This window comes from Oryctolagus cuniculus, chromosome 11 (assembly GCF_964237555.1).
Source record: "Oryctolagus cuniculus chromosome 11, mOryCun1.1, whole genome shotgun sequence".
NCBI lineage: Eukaryota > Metazoa > Chordata > Mammalia > Lagomorpha > Leporidae > Oryctolagus > Oryctolagus cuniculus.
Genome location: NC_091442.1, coordinates 74,124,370 through 74,150,115, shown reverse-complemented (window position 1 = coordinate 74,150,115; position 25,746 = coordinate 74,124,370). Strand labels below are relative to the sequence as shown.

The 25,746-nt window shown below is 43.4% G+C and overlaps 1 protein-coding gene across 2 annotated transcripts in view; it reads right to left on the bottom strand.

The window, feature by feature from the left end:
• The window catches only part of LGR5 (leucine rich repeat containing G protein-coupled receptor 5), a 136,879-nt gene that overhangs the window by 5,643 nt on the left and 105,490 nt on the right, over positions 1–25,746 (bottom strand). Inside the window, exons 7-16 of one of the 2 annotated variants that reach the window (XM_002711332.5) lie at positions 23,743–23,811; positions 22,397–22,468; positions 13,041–13,112; positions 12,834–12,902; positions 12,623–12,694; positions 8,996–9,061; positions 7,518–7,589; positions 2,092–2,163; positions 1,214–1,339; positions 91–236 (exon numbers count right to left, since the gene is read on the bottom strand). In XM_002711332.5, coding sequence (XP_002711378.3) covers positions 91–236; positions 1,214–1,339; positions 2,092–2,163; positions 7,518–7,589; positions 8,996–9,061; positions 12,623–12,694; positions 12,834–12,902; positions 13,041–13,112; positions 22,397–22,468; positions 23,743–23,811 — 836 coding nt within the window. The remainder of the gene's footprint in view (positions 1–90; positions 237–1,213; positions 1,340–2,091; positions 2,164–7,517; positions 7,590–8,995; positions 9,062–12,622; positions 12,695–12,833; positions 12,903–13,040; positions 13,113–22,396; positions 22,469–23,742; positions 23,812–25,746) is intronic. The other variant, XM_008256789.4, reaches the window with a different exon arrangement.

The following is a 25,746-nucleotide window of genomic DNA, read 5'->3' as shown; positions in this document are numbered from 1 at the left end:
AGGACACATCTGGGGCTCAGCTGAGTTGTCTGATGGCTTTTTGAGACCATTCTGGTCACAATGTCATAACCATGTTGCAACAGGTCTTACCTTGAACCTGAAACATTCCAGCATCTTTTTTATGCGGGTCATCCACACTGCTGTTGTCACCTTTATTCCACTGATTAGAAAGTTTATAGACGTTCTCACACATTCCAAAAGCACAGCACTGATATGCATAAGGCATTTCTATAACCCTTAAAAGGACAAGACCAAAATAAAAAACACACTCTTGAGGAAATACCTTATTAAATACAGTGTTGATATTCTTTTACTCAATGATTGCAACTTCATATTTTAGCCTAAATAAATAATCCAAAATATAAGTAATGTGCACAAAGTTTTTCAGTACACTGCTACAAATAACAATGGAGTTATGAGAAATTACTGCAATGAAATATTGATAATTGAAGTCAGGCGATGTAACTTCTGTCACTCAAATGATAAAAAATTTGTACAACAAAAGGTTAAGATGGATAGAAGAATTGTAGCAATATTAAAAAGAGCTTATGACATGCTAAGTGACTAAAACATGAAATAAATTCGTATGAACACAGTTAAGGTACACTGGAACAAATTTTAGAAAAATAATTTTAAAAGTTGGTTAGGAGGATTTTTTTAGATTTTTTTAAAATCTTCCTTGTACTTTCCAAACTATCCTTTTGGGGTTATAGTAATTTCATGTTTTTAAAGTTATATAAAAAGTGCTGTGTTTTAAAATATACAAATATATAAATCTTTCAAGATACTTCTTTATCATAACAAGCACAACAGGTTTTGAGGATCCCTATTTGCTCAAAGATTAATTCAGAACATTTGGTTAGAACATACATACAAGGTAGATGAACTAAAAATTACGAACAGGAGGACAATAATGTTATAATGTTACTTTTTTGCATGCCCTTGTTTATATCACACAGATCAACGGTTTTCAAAGTCTCCCCATGAACTCTGCGATTCTGGGAGTCATCCTTGAGAAGGAAAGGAATCGCGGTCAGGAAGACGTCCTGCCACTTCAGGGCTTGTCCTCGAAGTGCTGCAGGGAGGGGCTGTGCGCGCATGAGACGCAGCTCAGAAAGGTCTCATGACCTCATAAATTTGGAAAACGACTGTAACACGTCTATTACTTCACATGACCACAAATGTATCTTATTAGCTTTAATGACAAACTCACTTGAGTTCTGGAAAGTTTTCAGATGATATCAAGCTCTGTAAGTCATGATTTCCTGTTAATTTTAAGTGAGTTAAACCATGTAACCCAGTTACAGGAAAAGACGACAAGAGGTTGGACGATAGATCCCTGCAAAACATCAAACAATGATTGGCCTTTATTCTGTGTTAGCATAAAAATGTTGATGTTGAAAAAGCAACTTAAAGATGATTAAATTGCTCATAAAAACTTCTAAGCAAAGTCCTTACTCTTAATGGTAAAAGTCACCATTTTGGTTTTTAGCTCCTGATAACTTTTCTACTTAAAATTGGAATTATGGCGTCGGGGGGGGGGGGTTTAAATACATCCAGATTGTTCTAGATTTAGCTTCATATTCCCAAGTAGGCATATTTAAAATCAAGAGAAAGGTGCTACATTTCACCTGAAAAATGATGCTGAATGGACTGAGAGGTTAAAAAGTGTAGGAGGTTTATTCTTTTCCTTCTAACTTCTCTCTGACCAGTTCCTTCTCTCTCTATGAGGCAAGAGAAAGGGAGAGGAGAGAGCAAAAAAGAGGAAGGGGGAAAGGGAACACAAAGGTTTTCAGCCAGCCAAGGTGGCGAACAAAAGGAAAGCCCTCAGAACTGAGTTCTTCTTACTCCATCCCACCTGATTACTCATCAAAAATGGAAAATTTCATCTCAATAACCAGAACCAGCTGTCACCAAATCTTCAATGATCCACTTAAGGGTCCATATGGCCTTGGGGGATCAGGGGGACCCTCCCTGGCCTTGAGAGTGAGTGATCTGCACACAATGAGTTTCTGCAGCAAAAACAACATATTCACTTTCTACATGGCTCCCAAATGTTAAGAGACAAGTCATAAGGAAGGAAATACTCACAGCTTTATTAGAGATGGCAAGGTGGAAAAGGCTTTGGGATGAATGATGGCAATTTTGTTCTGAGCTAAATTCCTGAAGAAAAAAAAAAGGCAAATGATTTGATAATACAAAAAAAAAAAAAGGATATGTGAAGTTTTGCTGTATGCATTCAGTCTTCTACCACATTTAATTTCTATTCAGATCAAGGACAATTAGCTTACCAAATTCTTCTTCGGATAAAGATATCAGTGGTATAAAACGGCTAAAGAGAGAACATTTAATCAACCTTGTTTTCCTAATCAAGGGACAATCATTCAGGAGGATATTTTAGTTTTCTGTTCTTACAAAAAGGTTGACTTTAATATGGTTGCAACATTTTATTAGGGATTTTCTGAAATGAATGAATAAAGGAGAGTGAGAAGAGACAGAAATTTCTGAGGCTTTTCTTCTGACAAGCAAGTATATTTTAAATCATAAAATGTTCCTGGAGATGTAATGAAACTTTACAAAGGACTTGTGCACATCAGCCATATATGTTGGGCCTTCAGAGAAACACAGAGATGCTTCTAAGAAAATTCTCAATAAAGGATACTGACAAATAAATCCTTAACTAGGAAATGAAAAAAAAAAAACCACAGAGGCTAACATGCTAAAAATAAAATTCCTTGGTAGCAAAGAAATACTACAGTTTATGGAGAAATACAATTCATTTGCCATATACATATAATGAAATGTAGGTAACTGACCAAGAATCAAATTTTTGCAAGAGCTTCTATAGGTAATTACATTAAAAATTATTTGAGAGGCAGGTGCACACACACACACAAGAAAGAGAGAGAGAGAGAGGGAAAGGGAGAGAGAGTGAGCAAGAGAGTTCTCATCCCGCTGGTTCAATCCACAATGTTTACCATGACTGGAGCTAGGTAAGGGATGAAGTCCGGAGCTAGGAACTCAATCCATATGGAGGGCAGGCACCCCATTACTTGAACCATCACCACTGCCTCCTAGGGCCTGAACTGACAGGAAGTTAGAGTTGGGACCTGGAGTTTAGAACCAAACCCAGAATTCTGATGTGGGACATGGGTACCTCAACAGCATTTTAATCATCAGGCAAAACAACCATTGTGCCAAGGTCTCCGTTTTTAAAAAGAAAATATCAATTTAAGATTTTTTATATTTTTGAAAATTTTTAAAAAAAGATTTATTTGAAAGTCAGAGTTGAGAGAGAGAGAGGAGAGAGAGGAGAGAGAGAGAGAGAGAGGAGAGAGAGAGAGAGAAAACTTCCATCTGTTGGTTCATTCCCCAAATGGCTGCAGTGGCCTGAACTGGGCCAGTCTGAAGCCAGGAGCCAGGAGCTTCTTCTGGGTCTCCTTCATGGGTACAGGGGCCCAAGGACTTGGGCCATCTTCGCTGCTTTTCCCGGTACATTAGCAGGGAGCTGGATCAGAAGTGGGGCAGCTGGTATTCAAACTGACATCCATATGGGATGCCAGTGCTGCAGACCGTAGCTTTGCCTAATACACCACAGTGCCTGTCCCAAGATTTTTATTTTTAAATGCCTAACAACTAAAGGTAACTTAGATGTTAGTATCCGAGAAAACTTAAAGTGCTCAAAGTCAATTTTTCTCAAATGAAAATATGTTTAAGATATTGGGCCCCAGAACGTTCTGGAGTAAATGATATTCACAGACTGTTTACATTTTCACTTGATAGGTTCTGTAGAGACTTTCCTTCTTTTCTTGGAAAAAAACCCAAGAAACCAAAAATCTTTTCACTTCACTCTTTTTTATTGATCCCAGAAGAGAAGAAAACTGTAGGTTACAAGAGGAGGACAATGGAGATGATGGGAAAGCTACAATGACGGTTGGACATTGGCAGGGATTGAGTGTGGAGACTTGTCTTCTGATGAGCCACTTAGGGATTGCACATCCACTGAGGTGAGCGGGTCAGGCCACCTGTCAAAGTCTCCTTGGCAGCTTTCAAGAATATGGGTGCGTTGCGTGGATGAGCTTCACAGAGCAGAATATCTGCAAGGTAAGCCAAGTCTGCCACAGGGGCCTTCCGGTGATTTGACTGGGTTTTAAGCAAATATGTTAAAATTTGCAAGTTCAAAGAATTCGAATTCCTTTTTAGTTCTGGAGGCTATGGGCTAGAATCCTCGTGGCTGCCCTGAAGGAGCACTTTCCACTCTCCTGCTCTGCTCTGTGAGCTCCCTGGTGCTCTCAGCTGAATCCCCAGCGGGGGCCCCAGGAGGAGACAGAGAGAGGGAAGGGGAGAGAGAGAAAGATAGAGATAGTGAGTGAGAGGCTGGTCAAAGGGTGCATGGCCTGGGAGGAGAGAGAGAAAGAGATAGGTCAAGGGGTGCATGACTGTTCCTTCGCTGTTTGGGAACCCTGCCTCTGGCAACAGCTACACACCTCCTGAAACTCTGCCTCTTTGTCACGCCGAAGCTCTCCCTGCATCTCTTGCCCCACTCTGTATGATGTTGCTGGTTTCTACACAACTGTCCTTTGCTTGCTCACCGCTGACTCCTTGTAAATGTCCCTTCATTTGACCCATCTGGAGCGAGTTCTGTTTCCTGCCAGGCCCCTCACTGATACACTCTAAAAGGCTATATGCTTATTCTAATAATCATAGCATCGTTCACACCTATGATGTGCCAAGTACAATCATAGTTTTTTTATATGCAGTGTCTTCTAACCATCAACACATGCTACAGGTAGGTGTCATTATTCCCATTATTCCCATTTTGGCTGATGAGGAGACAGAGATGCTCTGTGAAGAAGGCAATTGGCCAAAGTCTCAATGTAATCTCAGGATCTGGGATTCAGATCCAGATACACTAATTTCAAAGGTCCCTGAGTTTATACTCAGCCACTGCTCTAGACCCTGCAGATAAAAAGATGAAAACATTATTGTTTTCAGGTGAGGTATGGTAGACCTGATGGCAGTGCTGAGGGTCAAGTCCCATAACAGAGAATGTGCACAGAGCATCAGAGAGGAGTGGATCCAAAGATGGGAGATTCCGTTTCATGGGCTGGGCAAGAGGACAAATCAAGGGTAGGAAGGAACACAGCAGGCAATGGGAACAGCAGACACAAAGCCCTATGAGTCTGGTGAATGGGAATATGTGGGAGAAAGAGATGATGCTGCCCAGGGGCTGGAATCCAATTTTGAAGATTCTGGGAGCTTTAGCCTTCATCTTGATGACAAAAAGGGAATAATAGCAATGAAGTGACATGATTAGATTCCTACTTAAGAAAGGCTACTTTTTGCATCTCTTTGGAGACTAAGATAAAGGGTAGAGACTGAAGGTAGGAGGCTTGATTAGAAGGAAGAGGGTGGAGGTGAGCCAGTGAGTCATGACAGGGGCCTGTGGTAGAAGAGTGGAGAGTGACCTGGAGTTGGAGGAGGAATTCAGAGATTCAGACATCTAGTCTTCAGAGTCTGTGTCACACTCTTTTGGTATCGTTAGAGATCCAGCTCCCTGCTTATGTGCCTGAGAAGGCAGTGGAAGATGTCCCAAGTATTTGGGACCCTGCCACCCACGTAGGAGATGCAGATGGAGTTCTGGGCTCCTGGCTTTGGTCTGGCCCAGCTCTGGATGTTGTGGGCATTTGGGGAGTGAAGCAGTGGATGGAAAATCTCTGCCTCTCTCTCTCATTCTGTCTTTTTTTTTTTTTTTTTTTTTTTTTTTTTTTTTTTTTTTTGACAGGCAGAGTGGACAGTGAGAGAGAGAGACAGAGAGAAAGGTCTTCCTTTGCCGTTGGTTCACCCTCCAATGGCCGCCGCGGCCGGCGCGTTGCGGCCGGCGCACCGCGCTGATCCGATGGCAGGAGCCAGGAGCCAGGTGCTTTTCCTGGTCTCCCATGGGGTGCAGGGCCCAAGCACCTGGGCCATCCTCCACTGCACTCCCTGGCCACAGCAGAGGGCTGGCCTGGAAGAGGGGCAACCGGGACAGAATCCGGCGCCCCGACCGGGACTAGAACCCGGTGTGCCGGCGCCGCTAGGCGGAGGATTAGCCTAGTGAGCCGCGGCGCCGGCCTCATTCTGTCTTTCAAGTGAAGTGTTTTTTTTTTTTTTGTGGTTTTTTTTTTTTTTTTTTTTTTTTTTTTTTTGACAGGCAGAGTAGACAGTGAGAGAGAGAGACAGACAGAGAGAAAGGTCTTCCTTTTCCATTGGTTCACCCCCCAATGTCCGCTACGGCCGGCGCACTGTGCTGATCCAAAGCCAGGAGCCAGGTGCTTCTCCTGGTCTCCCATGCAGGTGCAGGGCCCAAGCACTTGGGCCATCCTCCACTGCACTCCCTGGCCACAGCAGAGAGCTGGCCTGGAAGAGGAGCAACCAGGACAGAATCCGGCGCCCTGACCAGGACTAGAACCGGGGTGCCAGCGCTGCAGGGAGAGGATTAGCCTATTGAGCCACAGCGCAGGCCTCAAGTGAAGTTTTAATTAAAATAGAATCAAGTTTGGAAACAGCCAGGACTGAAACCTAGCAAATAAGACAGCTAATGAATGTTGGTACTGTATTTTTCTTAAGTAAAAGAACTACACAAGCACATTTAAAAGTAAAGGAAAGGACAACACAGCTAAACTCAAAACTAGATGGTCTTCAAGTTAGATTTCCAGGAGAAAGTGATTCTTGAAAGTAAAGTTAGAATGTTTTGAGGAATGGTACTATTTTACCAAAGGTATAGTGTCTTAAGTATTAAGAAAAACTTCAAAAGACAGCAAAGGAAAAAGGTTTTAACACATAGAGTCCAGTTTAAACATTACATATTATATCCATTATCAAAAACACAGGCTAGAAAAGTTTTAACTGTTATTTCATAAAATGATCTGTTAGTGAGTTTTCTTTTTTTAAAATTTATGGCTTAACAAATGATGTTTTCAACCATAAAATGGAGTTAAATATTTACAAATCCTAGTGGCCTGAGCAATAGAAGTATTTTCTAGAACAGCTGTGCTGACACTTTTGTGTACTTTAAAAAATGCAGATCCCTGGGCTCTAATTCAAGGAGCAGGTGAGGACCTGGAATCTGCATTTTCACAACCATCCCAAGGTGATTCTTAAAGCACCTTGAGACACACAGTGAAAAACTCTGCGTCGTCAGGAAAGAAACGCAGGCAGGAAGAACTGTGTGGTCACCCTCTTCTGCATGCACAATGCCAGGCTGTGAACAGAAACTCTCTTAGTAGGCCACTCAATAGCATGGCTCCTTTCCTCTTTGTCACAGTTTCATGTCCACCAATTGGTAGAGACCATAATGGCAAATTTACTACTTTCAAATTTATTCCAGGAAATTATCAGCAGCAAAGTATTTGCCTTTTTCTAGGAAACATGTACACAAAGACCCAACAATGCAGTGAAAAGACAATGTTAGGGGAAGGGCCAAGAGAGAAAGAAAGCAGTCCGTGTTGGGAAAGGTGCTGGGAGGTGGTACTCACAGGGACCGGAGGCTGAGCAGCTGCTGGAAAGCATCGAATTTAATTTCATAGATTGCATTATGTCGTAGGTCCCTGAAATGACAAAGTCCCAAAGATGGATTTCAGTGTTACTGGTTTCAAAGATGTTGACTACAGAGAACTTCTACAGAGGGATTACCTGCCCTCCACATAGCAACACAAGAAGTCTATCAAGTGACTTTTTTTATTTGTGTGTTTGTTTAACAAAGAACAATACAAATAATACATGTAACCAGGTAGTGCCTCTCTTTCAAAGCAGCTAGTTCTCCTGGCTCAATGCAAAACCATATTTCAGATATGCCATCATCGTTCAAGACACCAGAGCACTCCCTCCCTGGAGCTGCCTCTGAGCACCTATTTACTTATTTATTTTTTGACAGGCAGAGTGGACAGTGAGAGAGAGAGACAGAGAGAAAGGTCTTCCTTTACCGTTGGTTCACCCTCTATGGCCGCTGCGACCAGCGCACTTCGGCTGGCGCACTACACTGATCTGAAGCCAGGAGCCAGGTGCTTCTTCTGGTCTCCCATGCTGGTGCAGGGCCCAAGGACTTGGGCCATCCTCCACTGCACTCCCAGGCCACAACAGAGAGCTGGCCTGGAAGAGGGGCAACCGGAACAGAATCCGGTGCCCCGACCAGGACAAGAACCCGGTGTGCCGGCGCCGCAGGGAGAGGATTAGCCTATTGAGCCGCGGCGCCGGCCTCTGAGCGCCTTTTAAACATGAATTTTTTTTCCCTTACTCACTCCAAGGCATTCAAAGAAAAATTAAGATTTGAAAGCAACACTATTCACTGGACATGCAAGTCTGGATGTTCTTTTACATTTTTAAAAATTTTATTTATCCACTTCATTTTATTTAAAGGATAGAGATATAGACAGATAGACAGATGGTAGAGAACTTCCATCTGTTGGTTCACTTCCCCAAATGTCCATGATAGTCCGGGCTGGGCCAGGCTGAAGCTAAGAGTCAGGAACTCAATCCAGATCTCCATGTGGGTGGTAGGAACTCAATTATTTAAGCTATGACTGCTTCCCCTCCAAGAGTGTACACTAGCAGGAAACTGCAATGGGGAGCAGAGAGAGGACTCCAACCCAAGCACTCCAATATGAGATGCAGGTGTTCCAAGCAGCATCTTAGGTGTTTTGCCAAATGCCTGCCCCATGGTTATTCTTGTAAAAAAAAAAATGCAAAGATCAAATAAAGCCGGTTCACTGTTAAACTGGGTTAGAGAAAAAAATGCATATATAATAAATGCTTTACTGATACTATATTACAATGAGTGATAAAATAATATTATCTATGTTTCCCAACTTTCTGGCCGTGCTACACAGTCACACCTTGTGTTTGTAATAAAGGAAAGCATCAAATGTCTTGCCAGTGAACCACAGGGTAAACAAACCAATGGCCCTAAGAAATTTGAGTTTGGGTTCTTGTGACTTAGAAACTCTTTCACACATACATTTTCTGAAGCTTTTGGCAGACTGAAAAACTGGGTAAATCTTCTAACAGGTTGTAAGACAGATCTCTGAAAAACAGAAGGTAGAAAAATGGAAAATCTGTTACATATTAGTAGTAAGGAAACATGCTTTGCTCCTCTTTCCCTCCAAGATGTTCTATCTCCCAAAGGAAGATGCTGAACATTTATTTCCACCGTCCCAACAAGGAGCAGGTAGTCATAGGTTTATTGAATTAACTAGTAGATCCAATTGTTTACTAAAATGTAACTGTTACATGTCTATAATTGATTTAAATAATTTACTTAATGAATTTATTTATATTTTGGTAGTGATGATCTACAATGTTATAGCTATTATCTTACTGAAATGAATACAAATTAAATTAAGTAATTGTGTCTCTTGTCTCTTAAGACCCATTCTATCTGCACAGCTATGGTTCTTTTCTAATCAATTTTAAATAAAACTCCCAGCAATTCAAAACATATCCCTAACTTTGAAATCAATCACTACCGGAGCAGCAGGGGCTGGGGGGAAAAAATCTAAGAAAGTTTTCAACCTAAACTCAACAAATTACAGAATAACAAAGACATCTGGATATATTTATAGTATAATACAACTAATCCAAAACAAGCCATGGCAGTTTGCAGAAAGCTTTTTTGTTAAAAAAAAAAAAGAAAGTTTTTAGATAAAGTAACATAGATATATTTAAAAAATCTTGTCTCATGTTTTAAAAGTTATTAGCTAACCAACTAACACATTTTCATGCTTGATTCTAATTCCTAAAACCAGGTCACCACTATGCACCTGAAAAATCCATGTTGTTTTCCAAGAGGCTTTTTATTCTTAGAATTGATCACTTTATTCTACTTTTATTGAATAAATGGGATTTATATAGGAATAGAGTTCATTTAGTATATATAAATAGTTCAAATGACGCTGTTTAAAAATGTAATTTTTATAGTTTATATTAGAGGTTTGAAAGACAACCCCCTCAACCCACCCCAAGAAAAACCCCACACAAATATACCTCATTAACTGTGTTCTGTAAAGTAGTTGGTTTACTCATCTCTACAGGTTACAAATGGGGCATAGCCTTTCCAACATACCTTTCTTTAGTACAGGAGACACATAAAGCCTTCTACACAAAGATGTAGTGTCACTGTCTATTTACCTTCTACCTAATTATTGTTCATGGTTAACACTAAGCACTTCTCATGTAAAGGCACAAAGTACATCCTTTCACTTCAATTGTCTCATTGAATCCTTGTGGCCACCTTATGGGACAGACACTGGTTACTCCATATGATATGAAATGACTTGCCTAAGATCGATCACCAGCTAGGAGGTGGGGAAAGCTACCGTGGTCTTATGGTGGTGCAAGTAGATCCAATGTGGTTGAAGCCTCTTCGAGGTGGTCAGTGGATGCTTCCACTGAAGGAGAGGAGCTCTCAGCCCTACATTTCCAAAAAGAGTCCTGGGATCTATTCTCAACTTCAACTAATTCTACTCGGTTGGTTGCGACACTGGCCAAAGCATTAATGTCTTTCTTAAGTCTTTTTTTTTAAGTGAGAACATACCTGTCTTGCCAATCTTGCAGGGTTGTTGAAAAGAAGAACTGAATATTACAAAATGAAGTGCTTTGAAAATGGCATTATAATGGCATTAATGTACTTATGCTCTTTTAAATTCCAGCAGTAACTTTTTTTTTTAAGATTTATTTCTTTATTTGAGAGGCAGAGTTACAGAGAGAAGGAAAGAGAGACAGGTCGACCATCCACTGGTTCACTACCCAAATGACCACAATGGTTGGAGCTAGGCAAATTCGAAGCGAGGAGCCAGGAGTTTCATCTGGGTCTCCCTTGTGAGTTCAGGGTCTCAAGGGCTTGGGCCATCTTCCACTGCTTTCCCAGGCCATTAGCAAGGAGCTGGATCAGAAATGGGAGCAGCCGGGACTCAACCGGCACCCATATGGGAAGCTGGCACTGCAGGCCGAGGTTTAACTTTCTACACCACAACACAGCACTGACCCCAGAAAGAATAACTTCAGGAGAGAATAATGATGTAAAGGAAAATGCAAAAAATAAGAGCTAACCTTGACTGTGAATTTACACTGTCTCAGGTGCTGCCGTGTCTGACACAGACTCATTTCACCCTCATGATAATCCTCCAAAGGAGGTGCAATGGAGCCCAGAAGGGATAATGACTTGCTAACGGTACCTTGCTGATAAACAGGGGAACTATATCTGAGACAGAAAAACAGACTTCAGAGCTTTGCTCTTAACTAGTTTGCCAGTTGGCCTGCATTCACTCTGTGCTAGATAGGAGTGGTTTACCAGTCACTATGTGACATAGTGAGACAGAAGCAATTTATATACTAGTTTCTTACCTATTAGTTACAACATGTGAAGTCATGTCACTGAGCCAGCTTCCTCATGAAACCAAGACAATCATAACTATTCTGAGTATGGTTGGCAGAATTCTACGATCTCCCCCAATCTTCTACCATCTGGTATACACACAGTTTCTTCTAGTTACTCAATAACTGACTATATTTGAAATGGAACTCTGCTACTTTCTTGCAGTGTGATTTTAACAAATGTACTTAACTTCCCTAATTCTGTTTTCTCATCTGTATCTAAACCTCATGGGGTCATGGCGGCGGCGGGGGCGGGGGTGTGGGATGAAGAAGAGGGGGTTTGTATCGCTCCCTCCTCCTTCAGAGTTGAATGAGTGATTCCAAGGCTACCAGCAGTGTTACTGCAGCTCCATGTCACCGACCAGCTGGAATCTGAAGTGACCTGAGAGTGCGGGGATGGGCAAAGCCAAAAACACTGTGCAGACAACAAACATTCACATTCTTCTGCTTAACATTTGTAGCTCTGCTTGTAAGTTCTGCTTCTAGGTGAAGCCTGTGGTGCAATTAAAGGCATTCAACTGTCGCAGGTACCTACTATGTGAGTACAGCCATAGCAAGAGACCATGGATCTTTTCATTAAGTCCAAACAATGCTGTAGGAGATACAATAGTTCAATGGGAATTGAGGGAGAAGGCTGAAAATGAAAGGCCAAAACAGGGTTCTTCAAATTCCTACAAACAACTTTTCATAAAACATGGAAAATATGGGGGGTGGGGAGGGACAGAGGTCAGAAGTCAGTAGAAATAACATATGCAAACTGTTCAAACTATCAGGTAAACATTAGAACATGACACCCACAATTACACTGGAAGAATATCTGGTCACCTTTATCAAGGTTTGTGCAAGCTTGGTAACTCAATTTTTCATTTTGGCATCATGTTGGATTGTTATTTTGTTCTGCTCTGCCAAGACTTTAGAGGGGGAAATGAAGTTATTTTGGCTTGTCCATATCCATTTTCTGAAAGGAAATGTGTACCGACTGAAACTCTAATGGGAGACTGTTTGGGACTTGGAAACAAAGGGGATGCTGCTGAGGTTATGAGGTCATCACAGGGAGTGTGGACCAAAGCGGGGGAAAGGAGGACTGACCTTCTAGAGACCCGTAAGGAAGGCACTTTCTCCCTTTTAAAGGACTATTGAAATAATGTCTGCCATTTCACCCCCAGATGGAAGCTGCCTGTTTACACAACATTATTGCCTTACTGATACGCACAGCACTTGGAGATTAGGTAACTGGTCACAGACGGTTTGAGGAAGAGAGGAGATCTGTGCTCCAGTTAAAGTCCTGTTGAAACACAAACCAGACATAGTTCTTTCATTCAGGCATCACACAGTGACAGAATTTGATTCACTGATGTCAAGACTGATCAGGGTCTGGGAACACTATGGTCTACGTAGAGTCAAGAGCCTACTCGGGTACTTACAGACTCTCCAGGTTCGCAGTTCCAGTTAAATCAGGAAATTCAGTTATTTGTGAGGCACCATTCAAAGTCCTAGAAGGGGGAATACATGATATTGGGAGAAGATTCTAGAAAGGAGGAATGTTTGTTGCTATTTTCAAAGCACTTAAATCTACAATCTGTTGGTCTCTCTGTGGGAGACAGTGATCTACAACAGAAATGGAAACTCACAGTGTTCTTAGTTCAGGTAAATGTTGAAAAGCAGATCTTCCAACAAACTGAATGGGATTGTCATAGAAATGTCTGAAAAAACCCAAATACCAATGTCTTAGTATAAAACTCAAATGATAAATCAGTATCTTCAAAAATATCAACAAATACATTAAAAGTATTTATATTGTTTTGATTATACAATACTACATAACAGTCCTGATTACTTGGTTTTATGTAAACTTCAAGCATGTCTATTTTGTTTTGTCTTGTTTGAGGAGAAGAGAAACAGAGACAGACTGACAGAGAGACAGAACTCCCATCTGTCAGTTTACTCACTAAACGCCCACAATGATCTGGGGCTGGACTAGCACCCAAGCTAGGAGTCAAGAATTTAATCCACTGCTCACATGAGAATGGCAGGAACCCAAATGTGTCAGCCATCACTGCTGTCTCCCAGGGACTGCATTGGCAGGAAGCTGGAGGCAGAAGCCTGAGCTGGGAATTGAACCCAGGTACTCCAATATAGGATGAAGGTATTTTTAAAAAGATCTTTCTGTCTGTCTACCTACCTACCTATCTATCTATTTGAAAGGCAGAGTTACAGAAAGAGGGGGAGGCAGGAAGACAGACATCTTTCATCTGCTACTTCAGAAGCCAGGAGTCAAGAACTTCTTCCAAGTCTGCCATGTAGATGCAAGGGCCAATGCATTTGGGCCATTTTCTGTTGCTTTCCCAGGAGCATCAGCAGGGAGCCAGACCAGAAGTGGAGCACCCAAGATTTGAACTGGCATCCATATGGGATGCTGGCATTTCAGGCAGCGGTTAACCTGCTATGCCAGGATGACATTGGCCTCCGGATGTGGCTATCTAACTGGTATCTTAATGCTAGACTCCCTCAAAATTGACTTACATTATAAGGCTTTTGGTAAGAGATTTATATGACATAAATTTTTAAATTTCTGTTAGCAAGACCAATGTGAGAGATAGTGACTAAGGAGAAAAGCAAGTGAACTGAGTGTAGTTATGCTTAACTTCCTTTGCATCCAACATCTGTTGACTGTCCAATGAATGGCAAAAAGGTGATTCAAGGTGCTAGTAGTTGTATCATTAATTAAAGAAAGGTGAAGTCCAGGTCTAATGCTTTTAAAACCTTGAACTTTTTAAGATTATTTATTTGACAGGTAGAGTTACAGACAGTGAGAGGGAGAGACAGAGAAAAAGGTCTTCCTTCCATTGGTTCACCCCCAAAATGGCCGCCACCGCCGGAGCTATGCTGATCTGAAGTCAGGAGCCAGGTACTTCCTCCTGGTTTCCCATGGGGTGCAGGTGCCCAAGCACTCGGGCCATCCCCCACTGCCTTCCCGGGCCACAGCAGAGAGCTGGAATGGAAGAGGAGCAACTGGGACTAGAACCCAGAGCCCATATGGGATTCCGGTGCCGAAGGTGGAGGATTATCCAAGTGAGTCACGGCGCTGGCCTGTCACTCCCCCTCTTCGCGGAGGAACGACACAGGACCCTGTGCTGTTCTTTTGTCTGCTCGGCCCTTCCCGGGTTTGCTGCTGGTTCTTCCCGGGTTGGCTGCCGATCCTTCCACCTCCGTGGAAGGGCGGCTCCCCCTGCCACTTTCCCCACTTCCGCGGGGGAGCGGCACACCGCCGGCCGGCTCTCTCGGGGGCTGCTCAGATGTTATCCGGATGTTCCCCTTAGATGTTCCTGGTGCATGTTGTCTCTCTCCTCCTTTATGGTCTTCTTCCACCAATCCCAACTCTGCTACCCACACGCCGAGTACGCTGCTCTCCTCCAATCAGGAGCAGGATCAGCTCCTGCAGGTTATTGGTCGAACTGGAGGCAGCTGTGTAGAAGTTGTTTACTCCTCTCCCAGGGCCATATTGTGGGAGAGCAGATGCATAGAATAAGTCTTAATTCCAGTAACTTAGTCTAGTCCAAGTTGCTCCCCACAGTTCCCCCTTTCTTTTTATTTTTTGGTGTTGATATGCGCCTGTCTTCGGTGCCCCGCGGCACACACTCTGCTCTGCTTGCTGGAGTTGCCCACAGGTGCTTACAAGCCCTACCAATCAGGCAAACCGAATCCGGGTCCTCTCTTTGCCATGTTGTGAGGAGGTTTTTAGGCGCTGATGCGTGCCTGTGTTCGGTGCCCTGCAGTGCATGCTCTGCTCGAGCTGCCTGCAAGTGCTTATCACCTTAATCAGGCAGACCGAATCCAAGCTCTCTCATTGCCGTATTGTGGGAAGACTTATTGGTGTTGATAACGTGCCTGTCTTCGGTGACCTGCAGCGGATATTCTGCTAGCCGCCCGCAGGTGCTTATCGTCTTACTAATCAGGTAGACCGAATCCAAGCCCTCTCATTGCCATGTTGTGGGGAGGCCTTATTTTTCTCTATTTCGCTATCTCCGGGCATTCCTATCTCTCCTATTTTACTTCTATCTGCCAGCATTCCCATTTCTCTCATTTTACTTCTATACTTCTGTTTCTCTTATCCCCACGGCTTCCCGGTGCCCGCCCTGAGGCTGCTTCTCGGCGCCTCACCCCGCGGCGGCTTCCCGGCTCTGCGCGGCTTCAGCCCGCGCTTCCCTCATCTGCGCGGCTTCCCGGCTTCGCGCGTGCTCTGCGGTCTCTGCGCCTTTTCGCGCCCTCCCCATGGCCTCCACGCTAGCCCCGTGCTCCCTATCTACTCGTGCCCCGTGCGCTCTCTCCGCTTGTGCCCCGCGCGCTTTCTCTGCGTGCGGTGGCTTCCGCGAATCAGGGCCTAGCTCACGTTTCCGCTTCTCGGTTTTCAGTCTAAGTTCCCCGGGCTAACCTGACGAAATCCAACCTAGCTTATGTCTCCGCTTTTCGGTTTGGCTTCCCGTCTTTTGCTCCCCGGGCTAATCTGACGGATTCCAACCTAGCTTATGTCTCTGCTTCTGGTTTTAGTTTTTCGCCTTTTGTTCCCCAGGCTGACTTGACGAATCCCAACCTAGCTTACATCTCTGCTTCGGCCTACCCCCGCAGCTTCATTTTCCCTAACATATTTTTTTTCTACCCGGTATATTTTCTAACTTTCTTCCAACAATATTTCTCCCTCATTTCTCCTGGCTTCTCCCCACAGTCTGTATCCGAGTCTAAGTTTTTTCTAGCTTTCACTTTCACTTTCAACCTGCAGTCCGTATCCAAGTCTAAGTTTCTTCTAGCTTTCACTTTCGTTTTCAACCCTAGATTTCTTCCGGCACTTTTTCCGTCCGGCTTTTCCCTAGGCTCTTTGCTAGTCTCTTTCTCCAGTATTTTCCTGCTTCTTCCCGCTTCTTCCCTGCCTAGGTTTCCTATCCGAGTCACGGCACCATTATGTCGCTCCCCCTCTTCGCAGAGGAACAACACAGGACCCTGCGTTGTTCTTTTGTCTGCTCGGCCCTTCCCGGGTTTGCTGCTGGTTCTTCCCGGGTTGGCTGCCGATCCTTCCACCTCCGTGGAAGGGCGGCTCCCCCTGCCACTTTCCCCACTTCCGCGGGGGAGCGGCACACCGCCGGCCGGCTCTCTCAGGGGCTGCTCAGATGTTATCCGGATGTTCCCCTTAGATGTTCCTGGTGCATGTTGTCTCTCTCCTCCTTTATAGTCCTCTTCCACCAATCCCAACTCTGCTACCCACACGCCGAGTACGCTGCTCTCCTCCAATCAGGAGCAGGATCAGCTCCTGCAGGTTATTGGTTGAACTGGAGGCAGCTGTGTAGAAGTTGTTTACTCCTCTCCCAGGGCCATATTGTGGGAGAGCAGATGCATAGAATAAGTCTTAATTCCAGTAACTTAGTCTAGTCCGAGTTGCTCCCCACACTGGCCCAAACATTGAACTTTTTTAAAAAATTTATTTTATTTGAAAGGCACAGTTACAGAGAGGCAGAGAGAGAGAGGGGAGAGAGAGAGAGAGAGGTCTGGTTCACTCCTCAAATGGCCGCAATGGCCAGAGCTGAGCCGATCTGAAGCCAGGAGCCAGGAGCTTCTTCTGGGTCTCCTACATGGGTGCAGGGGCCCAAGGACTTGGGCCATTTTCTACTGTTTTCCCAGGCCAGAGCAGAGAGAAGTGGAGAAGCCAGGATTGGAGGAACCAGCTCCCATTTGTGATGCTGGCACTGCAGGTGGCAACTTTACTGGCTATGCCACAGTGCCAGCCCTTATCTCTCTCCATTAAAGTTTATTTCTGCTAGTCAAATGTTACCATAAAATCCACAAGAGGCTCTTCAAATTTTTGAAAATGAGCTACTCAGGGGTTTTTCTAATTTATAATTTCCTTGAATTAATTACTGTTCTTAAAGGAAGATATTAGCACTTAAAATATTTTTTTGGGGGCCAGCACTGTGGCACAGTGGGTTAACGCCCTGGCCTAAAGTGCCAGCATCCCATATGGGTGCCAGTTCTAGTCCTGGCTGCTCCTCTTCCGATCCAGCTCTCTGCTGTGGCCTAGGAAAGCAGTTGAAGATGGCCCAAGTCCTTGAGCCTTTGCACCCATGTGGGAGACCCGGAAGAAGCTCCTAGCTCCTGGCTTTGGATCAGCACAGCTCCAGCCATTGCAACCATCAGGGGAGTAAACCAGTGGAAGGAAGACCTCTCTCTCTGTCTCTACCTCTCTCTGTAACTCTGTCTTTCAAATAAATAAGATAAATCTTTTTAAAAAATATTTTTGGGATGGGGCCAACTTAGCAGGTAAAACTGCCACCTGCAGTGCCAGCATTCCATAAAGGCACGGGTTCAAGATCCAGCTGCTCCACTTCCAATCCAGCTCTCTGCTATGGCCTGGGAAAAAAGTAGAAGACAGCTTAAGTGGTTGGGCCCCTGCATTCATGTGGGAGATCTAGAGGAGGCTCCTGGCTCCTGGCTTTGGATTGGCCCAGCTCTGGCCATTATGGTCATTTGGGGAGTAAACCAGCAGATGGAAAATTCTCTCTCTCTCTCTCTCTCTCTCTCTCTCTCTCTCCCTCTCCCTCTTTGTAACTCTGCCTCTCAAATACATAGTAAATCTTTAAAAAGATATTTTTGGGTCATGTGTGTTTGGTTGAGTTGTTCCTTGGGTGCTCACATCCCATATCAAAGTGCCTGGTTCCAGTCTGGGCTCCTCTGCTTCTGACATAGTTTCCTGTTAATGCATATTCTGGGCCCGGCGCCGCGGCTCAATAGGCTAATTCTCCACTTGCGGTGCTGGCACATCAGGTTCTAGTCCCGGTCGGGGCGCTGGATTCTGTCCTGGTTGCCCCTCTTCCAGGCCATCTCTCTGCTTGTGGCCAGGGAGTGCAGTGGAGGATGGCCCAAGTCCTTGGGCCCTGCACCCACATGGGAGACCAGAAGCACCTGGCTCCTGGCTGGCCGCAGCGGCCATTGGAGGGTGAACCAACGGTAAAGGAAGACCTTTCTCTCTGCCTCTCTCTCTCTCACTGTCCACTCTGCCTGTAAAAAAATAAAAAATGCATATTCTAGGAGGCTTCAGATGATAGCTTAAGTACTTGGGTCCCTTCATCTATGTGGGAGTCTGGATTGAGTTCTGCCTGCCCAACCCTGACTATTGTGGGCATTAGGGGAATGAACCAGTGGATGGAAATTCTCTCTCTCTGGCTTTCAAATAAAATGCAAATGAATAAATTAAAAATTAGTTTCGTTTTACAGATGTTTTGAATGTAATATTATTTGAATTGTCAGTCAACAGAGCCCCACATATGTACTTCTTTTTTTTTTTTTAAAGATTTATTTATTTATTTGAAAGTCAGAGTTACACAGAGAGAGAAGGAGAGGCAGAGAGAGAGAATTTTCCATCCACTGGTTCACTCCCCAACTGGCCGCAACGGCCAGAGCCGCACCGACCTGAAGCCAGGATCCAGGAGCTTCTTCTGGGTCTCCCACATGGGTGCAGGGGCCCAAGGACTTGGGTCATCTTCTACTGTTTTCCCAGGCCATAGCAGAGAGCTGGGTCAGAAGTGGAGCAGCCAGGACTCGAACTGGTGCCCATAAGGGATGCCAGCACCGCAGGCGGTGGCTTTACTTGCTACACCAGAGTGCAGGCCCCCACATATACTTCTTATCTGAGATAGCCTGCTAATACCATTAAATTCAGCAAGTATACATATTTTTAGATTTATTTATTGACTTGAAAGGCAGAGTTACAAAGAGAAGGAGAGGCAGAAAGAGAGTGAGAGAGAGAGACAGAGAAATCTTCCTTCCATCTTCTGGTTCACTCCTCAAATGCCCTCAATGGCTGGGGCTGGAACAGGTAGAAGCCAGAAGTCTAGAACTCCATCCATGTCTCCCGCAGGGTACAAGGGCACAAGCACTGTGCTGCTTTTCCCTGGCCATTAGCCTAGCAAGTGCCTGGCTGCTCCATTTCCGATCCCGATCCCTGATAAAGTGCTTGTGGCCATTTGGGAGTGAACCAGCCAATGGAAGATCTCTCTCTCTCTCCCTCTCTTATTCTGTAACTGCCTTTCAAATAAATACAATAAATCTTTTTTTAAAAGTTCATGGAAAATATGCATTATCTTTTAATTCAATATTTTCACATGAACTATTTAAAATATCCTTGTATAGGCCTTATGTTTTTCTGGCCTAGCCATTATGATGCTAGTTGGGACACCTGCATCCCAAATCAAAGTGCCTGGGTTGGGTTCTCAGCTTCAAGTCCTGACTCCATGCTAATGTGCACAGTGGGAGGCACAAATGGTTGGGCTCCTGCTATCCTGCAAGAGACCAGAATTGAGTTCCTGGCTCCCAGTCTTGGTCCCTAGCCATTTCAGTTATTTGAGGGCATTTGGGGAGGGGGTGTGAACCTGTGGATGGGAGTTCTCTCTCTGCCTCTCAAATTAAACAACAAAAAATTTTTTAAAATGGACTTTTCTAAATAATATTGCACTGTCTTTTAGCTCCACTGTATACCTATATGTAAGTAATTGTGTTCATGTACATGTATGCATCGGACTGGGAAATATGAATAAATATGCCTGTATATGTAAGACAGAAGTATCACATCTACAAATAAGGAGTTTCAATGTTTTCAAGAAGGAGCTCTTTCACATGCTAGAGGGAGATTAAGAAAAACTTCCTGAAATGACATTTGGAATGGGCCCTAGAAGACAATTTCAACAAGTACAGCAGCAAGGGGGTGGGATCAAAGGAACAAAGGAAATCAGGAAAGAGCTTTGTTCCATGAACATAGCATAGTTGGTCTAGTTTATGGCAGAGGACAAATGAAGACAACTGTGGGGAACAGTTTGGGACATCTGGCTTAGGCCATGTTGTGGGGAGCTGTGAATGTCAGGGTAAGGGGTTTTGCATACAGTGTAAACAGGCTGTGAATGTATGGTTCACAGCAAGAGAGCCACAGGATGGATGTGAGCTTCCAGGGAGATGATTGTGTCAATGGGAGAGGGAAGGAAACCAGTGCAAATCAGAATGTAATGGCTGGCAGAGAGGCTGGTGCAGTGGGTATAGAAGCCTCTGCCTGTGATGCCGGCATTCCACATGGGCACAGGTTGGAGTCCAGGCTGCTCCACTTACAGTCTACTCCCTGCTAATGTGCCTAGGAAAGTAGTGGAGAATGGCCCAAGTGCTTGGGCCCCTGCACCCATGTGGGAGATCTGGAAGAAGCTCCTGGCTTCTGGCTTCAGCCTGGCCCAACTCAGACCATTGTGGTCATTTGGGGAGTGAACCAGTGGATGGACAATCTCTCTCTCTCTCTCTCTCTCTGCCTTTCAAATAAATAAATAAGTCTTAAAGAAAGAGAGAGAGAGAGAGTGGGAGAGAGAGAGAAAAGGAAACAAATGACAAGGCAGGGAGAGGGAGAGCTTGAGGTAGAAAGTGGGTGCTGTCGGTCCTCCCCAGGGAGTTTTAGCAGATCAGCAGCACTGGGCCTGAAAGGAGGGTGAAAGACAATGCAATTTGCTAACCTCTTAATATGTAAATCTCCCTAACGATGATGATGATGAATGTTTATTGGTGTATATATATATATATTTAGAGATTTATTTATTTATTTGAAAGAGTTATACAGAGAGAGAAGGAGAGACAGAGAGAAAGAGAGAGATAGAGAGAGAGAGAGAGAAGGAGAGACAGAGAGAAAGAGAGAGATAGAGAGAGAGAAGGAGAGACAGAGAGAAAGAGAGAGATAGAGAGAGAGAGAGAGAGAGAGAGAGAGGAAGATCTTCCATCTGCTGGTTCACTCCCCAATTGGCTGCAACAGCAGGAGCTGATCCAAAGCCAGGAGCCAGGTGCTTCTTCCTGGTCTCCCATGTGGGTGCAGGGGCCCAAGGACTTGGACCATCTTCTACTGCTTTCTCAGACCATAGCAGAGAGTTGGATCGGAAGTGGAGCAGCTTGGATTCTAACTGGCACCCATATGGGATGGGATGCTGGCACTACAGGCGGTGGCTTTATCTGCTAAGCCACAGTGCCAGCCCCTGGTGAGGCAATATATTCCCAGAGCATTTAAGAAACACTGAATAGTTTTGTTTTGTGTTGTGTTGTTTGTTTTTACAGTTGTCAGGGCTCATTGGAACTCCAGCTCATTTGTGACAAATGCCACGTGGTTCTGGGCGGCCCCTCAATCAAGTTGCCACAGCACTCAGCATCTACCAAAGAGTGCCCCAGAATTCTGTACAACTCTTTTCCTCCACATTGGAGAGTGAGAACACATGTGACCCCTAGGTCAATGCTATGCCTCAAACATACTTTGCACAGGTGTGAGCCAGCCTAATACGTGTATATTTTCAGCTTCCAAATATCATCAATCTCAGTCAGTGCTAAATTTGAAACATAAAATTATTCTTTGCTGTTGTATTGCTATTTTATTCTTGTACAGCATGTAAATTCTCAAATATACCTTTATGGAACACCTATGACTTTCCTAAATTACATTCTAGTTTGTATAACTGTGAACTCAATGCTTAGGCTTAATGATGAATGGAAATATAGACTTAGCATGAAATAATTTTTTCTGCACCTCTACCACCAATTTAGGCTGAAATCTGTTGTTAGCTCCTCAGGTTGTATATAACATTTATATTTCTAGTATACTTAGGTTCCTAAAGGACTGTGTGTACTTGATATTGACATTCTAAAAATCAGTTTTATTCCTTAGAAAATAGAGATAATCAAAAGACTTCATGAGATTATTGTGAAATGAGACAGGCATCTGAAGATATCGAGCATAACGCAACACACGTCATAGATCCTATAAAAAGAATCTGCCAAAACCAGACAAAACCACCTCCATGCACGTCTCTGCATAGATCCTTACACTGATGAGACAAAACTCAGGCAAATATAGAACATTCATTGATCATACTTAAAGGCACAAGATACGTTGTATTTTGGCTGGAAAAACCAAAGCACTATGGTCACTTACATTGTAATAAGAGAAGGGTTGCCTACAAAGGCTTTCTCAGGTATAGACCTGATATTGTTGCTATGAAATCCTCTAGAAGGAGAGAAAAAACAATTTATAGAAATATATTTATTATTTAACAATTCCCCTCCATCCTGTGGCAATAACAAGCACCTTTAGTAACCAGAGGACAAGGTAAAATTCCTCTACTCATCTTGAATCGTATGTATCCTCATTTACTCTCTAGGAGAGAAGGAAATCACATACTGTCTTCTTTAAAGAGGAATAAAGGGTCTGAAAATAATAATTGCACTTTATAGAAATGTACTGTCTAATGTCATAAAAAGAAAGTCCATCTTAATATCCAGTGGAGCACCTCTGTCCGGCAGCCTGAGCGAGTGGGAACTATCTGTGGAGAGAGGATTACGATCACTCCTCCTGACCCCATTTAAAGGGAGGAGAAGAGAAAATTGACTTAAGCTGCAGCGAAGTAGAGATTTTAGTAATCTCCTTATTTGGACACAATTTCCTGAGTCTAAGGCAGGCACCCAGCTCAGCGACTCCTTCTCATCTGTTGGTGCTAATGTCTCTGAAGGGCAGAGGGGCAGAGCCAATGACTGCTGGGCTTGTGTGGTCCCGGGGCTTTGAGGAGCAGGCTTTGAGCTGCCTTCTGAGGCAGAACCCCGGAGGTATTCCTTATAAACAGCCTCTCCTGTCTACCTCCTTTGGCTATAGGTCTTATTTTCCACTGTCAATGGAACAAGGTTCAAGGTTTATTTTCCTTTCCAAGTGTTAGAACATTCCTTACATATGTTATTTATATTTTTAAGAGCAAAGTAAAGCTAATCCAATCTTCTCATATAAAAGACAATATATGTAATGGCTGATAATTAGCTTTTCTAGTAAAAATCATTTTTTAAATAAATACGATTCATGGACCATATTATAAAGAATATTAAATAACATATTTGGAATATCCAGTACTGTACAGGGCACATACAATTTTACTCATCCAATTTTAGACTTATACAACTTAGAAATGTTTGCATTCTTAGAAATGTTCAACAAATAACTAAATTTTACCACAAATCTATAAAGCATATAAATTCTGGAAGAGTATACATATCTTAGGAAAAGAGAAATATGTACATTTCTCTAAACTATATACATTAGATAAACCCATTATAATATTAGCTAATAGTAGCTGGTGATAGAATCAGTTAAAATATATTTCCAGTACTGTTAACCATTACTTATATGAACCTCTAAAATAGTCTACCAAGTCATATCATGTACAATAACAACATATTTTAAAATAAATTCACACAAAATAAAATTATCTCATTAAAATTACCCTAAATACTTACAGTTCTTTAAGATTGGAGAGTGTCTTGATTGCAGTGGGAAACTCATCAAGGTTATTGTAATTTAAATCTCTGGAAATGAGTAGAGAGTATTTTAAGTTTTTCATTCAAAAACTCATATACACTTCAAATAATTTTTGTTAAGATTTATTTATTTATTTGAAAGTCAGAGTTACAGACAGAGACACACAAAGAGACAGAGAGAGAGAGAGAGAGAGAGAGAGAGAGATCTTGCATCTGCTGGTTCACTCCCAACATGGCCACAACAGCCAGGGCTGGGCTAGATCAAAGCTAGGAACCAAGAGCTTCATCTAGGTCTCTGTGGGTGGCAGGGGCCTACGTATTTGTGCCATCTTCTGATGCTTTTCCCAGGGGCATTAGCTGGGAGCTAGATTGGAAGTGGAGCAGCCAGAATTCAAACTAGTGCCCACATGGGATTCTGGTGTTTCAGGTGGTGGTTTAACCCCCTGCGTCACAACATCTGTTTACAAGGAATGATAATATGGTTTCCCAGAGAATCTTGTCATTGATGAACATTCTCATGCCTTCCCTTTATGGAAGAGGTTTTTCTTGGTTTACTGACTGCCAACATCCCACAAGGATCTACATTTAAATGGACATTAGATTGACCATGAGAAATTTCAGAGCCAAGGCTCCATGCACAGGGAGCCTTGTGTGGAGAAGACTGTAGCAGTTTTAACATCCAAGCAGGAGGGATGCTTGGTGGAGTGTGGACAGCTTGTCGATGGAGCTCTGCATGGGAGCTTGGCTCTCCAGTTTGCCAGTTTGTACTTGCGGATATTGGGCCCTTGGATCACATTCCCCTTCATGTTCCTCCCTTCGTCCTTTTGGAGACAGGACATCTTGTAGGGCTGCTTTGTTCCTGACTCCAATGGGGTACCTGCATCTCTCCCAGCCCAAAGTGCATGATGAGACCTGCTTCTGGAGAGGCACAGGTGATACAGAACCCCTCAGGAAGGATAGCTGATGCAGAATTTCCTCAGGGTGATTCAGATCAGAAGTAGATGCTACCCTTGGCCTCTGAGGCAAGGCTCTCCCTTGTCCCTCACACACAGAAACGGATCAGCCAAACAATCTCACAGTCATTGATTCCTCTGTTATGACACAAATGGCTTTTCAATTCCATTACTCACAAGAGCTTTCTAGATGTATTCTACCTTATATCAGCATCAACATATAAAAAAGTAATAGCCTCCTGGTGCCTGGGAATGGCAGATTTCCCAGATGACACAGAGAAACCTTTTGGACAGACAATCAGATGTGGTTAGATCCTCCTCTGTGGAGAATTGCTACTTAATTTTAAGAGAGATAATTTGAGTGAGTTAAACATGAATCAAGATTCCTACTTGCCTGGCACAATCCATCCTTAAGCTATAAGGCAGGCAGGAAACTCTGTCTTTTGTGGACACAGATTTCTTCCTGTTTGTAAATCTCTCCAGATGCTCTGTTTTGATTAAACGAGGATTGGGCCCTTATAAATTACTTGGATTTCTAGTGAGGGAAAGGAAGAGGCTGGGAATAACCAATTTACTGATCCTCTGTAGCCCTGGGCAAGGTGGAGGGGAGACAATAAGACACATGAAATTTTGCCCTGAAATGTTTTGGTCTATGTTATTTATATGCAAGCCTGGATCCTCACCCAGTACTGGTTAGAAAGAAAGACTATTATGGACATAGCCATCAAAGCCCATTTTGTTTTTTGTTGCTGTTGTCATGTTGGAAAGGACCAAAAGGTGATTTCCATTGCTAAGATCCCCAGCCCAGCCCTGTGGAGATAAGATAGTTCTATTTTTTTTCCTTGCAGCTCGTGGGAACTGCTTGTCTGTGTCATTAAGTTGGCATCAAGGTCCTGCCTGGACAAGTTCATCTTTGATACCTAAGAGGAAACACATAGCGATTTAAATAACACTGGAAGGAGAGCTATTAGTGTGCATTGGCTACAAGAAGACAGCCCATAACAGATGATCCCTTGGGAAATTAGTGGAC